The sequence below is a fragment of the Styela clava genome, chromosome 8 (genome assembly GCF_964204865.1).
Source record: "Styela clava chromosome 8, kaStyClav1.hap1.2, whole genome shotgun sequence".
In the NCBI taxonomy this organism is placed as follows: Eukaryota; Metazoa; Chordata; class Ascidiacea; order Stolidobranchia; family Styelidae; genus Styela; species Styela clava.
In genome coordinates this window covers 22,352,437-22,360,587 of record NC_135257.1, presented here as the reverse complement: position 1 = coordinate 22,360,587, position 8,151 = coordinate 22,352,437, and the positions used below count along the sequence as shown (strand labels likewise).

General features: G+C 33.3%; 1 protein-coding gene across 2 annotated transcripts; it reads left to right on the top strand.

Annotated features, from left to right (window-relative positions):
* LOC120325650 (uncharacterized) lies at window positions 1-7,940 on the top strand. 2 transcript variants are annotated; one of them, XM_039391746.2, is made up of 7 exons: window positions 1-3,214; window positions 3,587-3,670; window positions 3,873-4,061; window positions 5,110-5,172; window positions 5,481-5,588; window positions 6,236-6,456; window positions 7,628-7,940. In XM_039391746.2, the coding sequence occupies exons 1-7, from the start codon at window positions 2,962-2,964 to the stop codon at window positions 7,814-7,816; spliced, it is 1,107 nt and encodes a 368-aa protein (XP_039247680.2). In that variant the 5' UTR covers window positions 1-2,961; the 3' UTR covers window positions 7,817-7,940. The 2 variants fall into 2 exon arrangements, with proteins under 2 accessions (XP_039247680.2, XP_039247672.2); XM_039391738.2 differs by having other exon boundaries at window positions 1,355-3,214; window positions 6,233-6,456.
* Window positions 7,941-8,151: the final 211 nt, after the last annotated feature.

Below are 8,151 nucleotides of genomic sequence, written 5' to 3'. Positions count from 1 at the left end.
GTTGAATTTTGATAAAGTATTTCAGGAATACATCCAAGAGTTCACTTTCATGTTACAATATTAATATACCTGTAGAGGTATAATTGAAATTATTGCAAAGTTTTAGAATATGTGTAAAAAGATTGGTTAAATTTGATTTAATTATCAAGTTGCGAAGTCGGTAATTCGAATATAATTGTAGTCGGTTAAATGACAATGAGTATAAAATTTACCAAATTCAATTAATGATTCAACCACGAAACCCTATTATAAATTTATCAACAGGCAATAGTATCCAGCGCGCGCGTTTTATCAATTTGATGGAGTATAAACAATAAAATAACTTTTATCCTTCGTTTAATTGTCTTTGAATATCCGTCATATTTGGTGAGTTAATGATAAATATAGCCACGTTGACAAATTGCCACTAGAACCGCATTCCTTATTCTCTACTGAAACTTAATTTTTATTTTACAGCATCATCATTGTGACACTTTCGCATGTTAGGTTGATTAGAACGTTTCGGATTATATACGACAATTATAAATGACAAAGTAAATTTTTACTCGCATATTAAAGTTGAAGAACTGAACAGCTCATGCATTTGAATAACTTCATAACCCAAATATCTGAATCCCATTAATAATAATACGAAACCATTTCGCAATATTCCTGATTGTCAATTGAGTCTTCCACGTTACCGAATTTATCACGTTCAAACAACCTAAATATGTTTCGATCAGGAATAAATAAAAAAAAATTGAATAATTCACCATGTATATTGTTTGTAAGCAAGATAACCTTCCTGCAATGTTGTTTGACAACATTAACTCACGGGAGGGATTTATTTAATATTTCTTCCTATTTTTCTGTGTAAAACTATTTTATGTTTGCGTATGCATTTTAGTAATTTACTACTGTACTCCTTCATAGTCACAGTGATATTTTAGTATAATAACCGGGTTACATCCCATGCGCTAATTTCCCAGCTTTTAGTTTCGGGACCGTAAGCATCTCTGCCGAATGTATCCAACGCCAAATAAATCCCGTCATAACCGAATACATTAAAACTAAAAACAGCTCTGGCGATTGTTTTTAAAGCCAAATAAAATACGTTTATTACAACCTTCGTTCACACCGATTCAGATAGTTATTGAACAACGAATGCACATTGGATTTAAAAACAATAAGAGCAAAAATGATCATTTCATACTGATTGATCGCCATTCAGCCTAAAATATAAACGATAAAAATCTCGGTAACGCCTATACCAATTTAAAAAAGGTCAGTGAATTAAAAACAAAATAAATTTTATTTTTTCTTTACAGAACATTGTATATCTTTAACATTTGGTAAGATATTAATAAATATACAAACGCTGATAAATTACTGATTGATTATTTTTTATTGCATATAATTAATATAATCACAAGAACTGCAGCAGCTTCAATATTTCACGGCTAAAGGTTTATAGCATCATCAGTGTGACATTTTCATTCATATATTTAAAAAAAATTATGTTCTCATGTGATAACTTCATAACCTCAACATGGAATCGATAAAACGTGAGTTTATGTAAACTCCACAACACTTCCTAATCTCTATTAACGTCTTATATTTCCGAATTAATTATGGTTGAAATAATCTGAATGTTTTTCTCCCACGTAAATCGAGATTAAACTAAACAAACGCTCATTAACCGTCAGTCGGATTCTCAACATAATTACGGAGTATTCGCTTAATAACACACCAAAGACAAAAAACGTTGAATTTCTCGAAAATATGACCAATAGTACAAAAGCGGTTATTTGGCTCGACACTGTTTGGAGTGATGCAGTATGTTGAATCTGTGAAGTCACATGGTATAAAGTCTGCAATCCTTTAAACATTTTCTCGTCTTATTTGCCTGAGCCCGTATTAGAAGTATTGCAAGTATAGCTTTAAAGTAGAGCGGTATCAGTCAAGTTAATTATGTTATAAAAAAAAATTACAAACTCATACTTAATGTCTTAATGTCGCTAATAAAGAATTAGACATCCTATTGTCGCGGGTGGTCGTAGAGAAACAGAGTAAGATTAAGTTTAAATTATATTAGTAAGGAAAAACTTGATGTTGTATACTACAAAACAAGTCTGAAAACGTCACTACAGGTAATGTATTTTTTCGCGAAAGAGACTGAATATCTTTCCACGGCTGGATATTCTAGACTCAGAATACAGTGTTAGCGGTTTGTGATTGTTCTGGAACATCTTTTAACATATTTTGATATTTCATGTCTTCTTTGATTTTATAATTCATGTAACGTTATGTGAAACCCTGACTCCACCTCCCAATCACTTGATGACAATAACAGGTAGCACAATTTCTTCCTACAATAAAGTTTTGATTTATTCTATGGTGATCCTGTTGTGATCACTCTCAGCAAACCGTGGGTTCCTATTTAACCATGCGCCATTGCAATCTAAACGTATATTGCCCATTGTTAGACAATGCGCATCTCACAATGGTATTGTTGTGATACAGGCCATCATCTACTGCCATCTCCATGGTTACCGAGTTAGTGGTATTTGGAATTGTCTTTTCTTTCGTTGAAGCGAGCGACTGCTGGTTTGTAGCAGATCGCCTCGAGATATATATATATTTTTTTCAATTTACATAGTTTATTTTTTCTATCTTTATAATATGGTGTTAGATTATTTTATGGGGGCCGCTGCTCGATAACCAGTACTGGTTTCCCGCGTCTCCTTCACCCTAGATTATGGCCTATTTATAATTTATTGCAATTTGTTTTTCCCCTTTTTTCAGTATGGGGAAAATTAACTACTGATTACTGTGTATGAATCACAGCAAATACAGTAGAGACTATGTATGAGGTGTACAATATTTGGAAACAAAAACAATGCACGTCATGCAGTGCTTGCAATTGAAATATATAATAAATCTAATTCAATTACAACTTAATAGTTACAGTAATACTTCGAGATGAAAATCTCAATCGTTTTTATCTTAATAAACGTCATACTTTCATCCTGGTGTCAAAATGAAGTAGTGTTTCACTGCTCTCCCAAATCTGGCTGCCAGATGGCACAATGTGATCCTGTTGCCGTAGGATGGGACAGGCCAGGTTCCAACATTGATGAACATTTGCATGATAAAGAATTCCCGATTACATGTAAATCAAAGGGCTCCGCGAACCTTTTCAATCTTTCTACTATAGTGTCCAGTAACATATTAGGCAAGTAGTTTTTTACTATTATAAATACTTGGTGACAAAACTTTTCGCACTATTTAGCATTGAAGATGTCACACTTATACATAAAAAAACTCACTGTTAGATGCGCATTTTATTGTACGATTTGGCGCATTTTCAAATGCAACTTTTCATCATTGACAAAAAGCAATTTTTTGCTGTTTGCTTAAACTGAGACAATTTTCTTTATTTCACTATGTCTCCCTATTAGTAGCGCATTTGATGTAACATTCAATTTTTTGAACCGGATCATTAAATAATTCCTCTCTTATAGTTTTATCCCCAATTTATTTGTGGTTTTACATTGTCAACCGAATCAATAAGGCGGTTGCACGAGAAAACTCATATTTTATTCAGATATTGGACTTATCAGATCAGAATTGAAGGAATTGGAAGGGAAAATCGATAAAAACGTTGGAAATGTTGAGAAAAAAGATTCGGGTTAGATTTAACAAATTTCTTCATTGGTATTTTTACTCGTTTTAGTTCGAAAAAAATTTAATCTATCAGTGAATTGGGTCTAGCATTGGTATTTGAGTGTCATTAACATTTGATTCTTATTGAAAGCTAGTGAAATTTTTGTTTTCATGTCACACGGAAGTTTTGTTAAAAAGATTTAATTTAAACCCAATGTTTTTGGTAGAAAATTGTGAGACGTGCGTCACGAATAAGAATCAATCTTCCGAATACATCGATCTTCGTGACAAGGTTGTTCTGCAATCTAAACAAATTACTGATTTAATGACAAACTATGCAATTCGATCTGTTGCAATGAAACAACTTGAGAGGAGAGCTGCTCGACAATCTGTCGTTATCGAAGAGTTGAAGACAGGTGGGTGTATGTTGTAAATTTGTTTTATATAAAAATAAAATTAGATATAGTTAATTCGTGAACTTGTTAAATAATCAGATAAAAATATTGTGATACAAGTAAATCATGAAACGAGAATATCGGTCAGAGACCTAAGACTTGTCGATCGAAAGTTAGGGGATCCCCCAAAACAGCGCTCTCACTCCATAGTGACACCTTGCATAATGCATCCAAAATCAATAGGCTTCTGGTCCGCCATATGATGAATGCACATGCAAAATCGAGAGCAGATTCAATCTCGCTTTCGTAAGATATCGCGTGCATCTAACAGACAAACAAACAGACGAATACCTATCAACATACTTACCGATTAAAATAGATAAATAATAAGCTCCAGCATACTTAGTATTTCATTCCTCTGAGACATTCAACCCCAATATCTAGTGCGGTTGCGGTAGACAAACTGCGAAATATCAGGGGGGGGGGGGGGCTGCAAGAGTCTTTAATTTTTAGGTTAGAGGCTAACGTTGTCATTTTGATTTTTCTCCTTGTTGTTGTGAAATAATCGCTCTTCTGTTTAACTACAGAATACAAATGCTTCCAAATTTTCAACGGTTAAAGATTATTGTTGTCGCTAGAAGGTTATTACTTTTACTTATTTTGAAATACTCTGTTTGATCTATGGAATTCGTTTTTCACTTCAATTTGGTGTGTGATGACGTCTCTATGCCGTGGTTCTGTGACCGCATTCCAGCGATCTCGTCGGACTACCGGTACTGTAAAGTTTCGCATGCATTCTATAAGCAGCAAAATGACTCAACAGCAAAAATACGACAAAGACTTAAAAATTAATCCAAGAGGCATAGGGGGTCCACAGGCACATTAAATTGAGAACCACTGCTCTGTGACACATATATGTTACCGTTTCCTTGTCACCTTGAAAAGTTAATTCATCAGAGTCACAATTTTAATAGCATTAAACTCGTTTTTTTTTTTAAGATATGCCTCACTGACTTGATAATCACATCATTATTATTATTATTTTATTCCAATGATTTTATTTTATCAGATATGGGTAAAGTTCAAGAAATGAGTGATAAGTTGATGGAGGACAACAATAAGATGAACGAAGGTCAGTTAGTTTTTTTATAAGTTATTTTAATCCACCTGAATAATTTTGCAGATGTCGAATATGTTTTTTTTTAAACATTTATAAAATGAGGAACTATAATAAAAATCAAACATTCATCTTGAGCTTGAACCTGTACGCTAGTCAAGTGCGTGACCTAAAGTATAATATTTAGAGCAGTTTTTTAATAAAATGTCAAAGTGAAATTGATCATTGTCATTTTTTTAATTTTAGAATAAAAAGGTAACATTATATTTCCTTCAAAAGTAACAATAGATGATGCAATTGAACTTTTTTAATATTGTATTTAGCGATATCTCGGATTGAACAAAAACTTGCTGAAGAGAATTCTTTACAGCTTCAAATTACCGAACCAACAACAACAATTCAAACAACAGTAAAACCAACTTCACTATTAGGTATTTTTTTACTAGAATTATCCTGTTTCGTAGAATCTGAATATCTAGAGCAGGGCTACTCAACTATTTTCACTAAAGGTCCGTTTACAAAACTTCTGGGGAAACAAAATTACTGGGGTCCGCACATTTCAGAAAAATTATTTTATGAAATATACAAATGCATTATTAAATTAAAATCAAGAGCAATGAATGGCTCACAAATTTGGCCACAAATGTCGCAAATTGGAATGTATGTTAATAGTATCGAAATCATCAAAAACTATGAGACGATGCTTATGCTGCAGACGCGGTCCATATTGCATGGTCGAAAGATCCAGATTCGGACCGCGGCCCGCCAGTTGAGTAGCCCTGATCAAGAGGATACTTGGTGTGAGAGTGATAGATGTGATAGATTAAAACGACAAAGCAATTGATATTTTTGTATTGAGTCAAGCCGTTTTTCAATTGTATAAAGCCTTTCTGTTACTCATCAAAATAAAGTAACACAAAATTACCTGTATAGTCTATTCAACAAAACCATTCAAGAAGGTAGTTTAACTTACTTATTGTTGGAAGGTACCTGTTAATTCTTGTATTAAGTAAATATATATTGGAATTATTACATAATACGATATTTTTTCAAAATGAACAATGTTTATTTATAGAAGACTGCAAATTAAAAATTGGAAATATCTGCTACTTTGCTGTGGTAAATTTACTTCAAAATGTCAGCTACAATGAAGCTGCTGAAACTTGTGAGAGACGCAAGGCAGATGTTGTTCTGTTTCGAGATGAAAAATCTTACAATGCTGTTGTGAATTACACAAGGAATACTCTGGGAGGACGAACTATGACTTCTATATGGACAGGAATTCACATTGATCCAATGGTTTGCGTCCTATAGCTTGTTTTATATAAACACGTTCCGAAAAGCATGAGGATCTGATAGTAATTAACTAGAGGTTTTTACTTGTCGTCCATGTTAATGAATCGCCTTGTTCGCGGGCCACAATAGTGCCAAGAACAGTGCATTACAAAACAAACTTTTTCATTGTCCAAACAAATTGATCAATATTTGTCATTTATCAAGCTAAAACCACAAAAAACTAACTAAAACGAGCGGAAATCTTACTATACATATATAGTTCTTTCCCATAATTCTATCATTTTGTTTTGCAAACATTTTATTCAATTGCAAATACAAATGTCCTAATTCATCACGAATGGTATCTTCATGTTCTTCCACCATCTCTCGTAAAGTGTTTTGTGAAAAATCGAGCTGATATTAATAGCCAACGACAAACACAACTTGCAGACATATCAAGCAAGCATTTTGTGTTTTCCCTCCCATATCCAGTTAAAAATCTATTTGAATTGACCAGCTTTCTTTTCAAATTCATGTTTAAATAACTTACAAGTAACGGCAGAATGATTGATTACCGAATTTTACCAAATTTGAGATACAGGATTGTAATTACTAAATTTTCTGACATAGGCAGCTTTTTTTGTAATACTGCTCAGACTGGTAGCAAATACTACTCAACAGGAATTATATTGTTTGGCCAATTAATATTCAGTTATCAGGCATAGCCAACATAGGCTAATAAATTTGTCATTCGATTTTTATTTTTCCATGAAGCCTATTTTGTTAGGATATAGGCTATTCCCGACCAAAAATATAGAATCCCAGTTAACAAATTACTCAGATTCGCTATTTGCCTCAGTAGCCATCACACTGGTCAACTCAGTGACATTAGTGATGTAACAATATGTCAAAAGATTTTTCTGGTTATTTTATGACGAAACAGATAAAGAAACGGCGGACCACATGTGGCCCGCGGCCCTGGGTTTGGACCACTTTGGTTTAAACGATGACGATGATAAAAAATTTGTTTACTAATTGGTTACGATTATATTGAATACTTGGTGCCTTCCCGATCAAGAACTTTTTACAATTAAGTATATTCGTTAATCATGATCGACGAAGCACTGATACTTAATTTTATCAAAAATTGTTCGATTTTGTCCAATAATATCATTTTTCATTTTATTTTTTTCAGACTCATGACGTTGCACCTGCAGAATCCTTTGTTAAATGGCGTCCAGGATTTCCATTCACAGGAAGAGTTTTTAAAAATCGTACAAATGTTTATCTTGATGTTTATTCGAACCCGAATCGTTTCCAAGGGATGGTGAATGTTCACCCTACATGGAAGCTTTTCGGAGTTATCTGTGAGATCCTGGTATAACTATACGTCAGCCTGGTTGCATTTTATTTCACTGGATCTATCATAAGTAAAATTAAAATCATCGATTCTCAATTTAAAATTTGTTGTTTTGGTTTTGATTTGGAAAATAAATATCGCAACAATACTTGGGTAAATTTACTTGATACGAAGAATGCATTGCTCGCTAGGTTGAATTTTCATTTTATTTTAACCTGAACTTGAGCCTGTAAATTGTCAATTGAATCAAATATGGAGAGTACTGTAGTCCCTTTTCTTCCTACTTTAGTTCCGCATCAGTTACCACAAGGATGCTTTTACATCTTTAATTCCAAATAAGGCTCTCCTCAAGCAGCCAC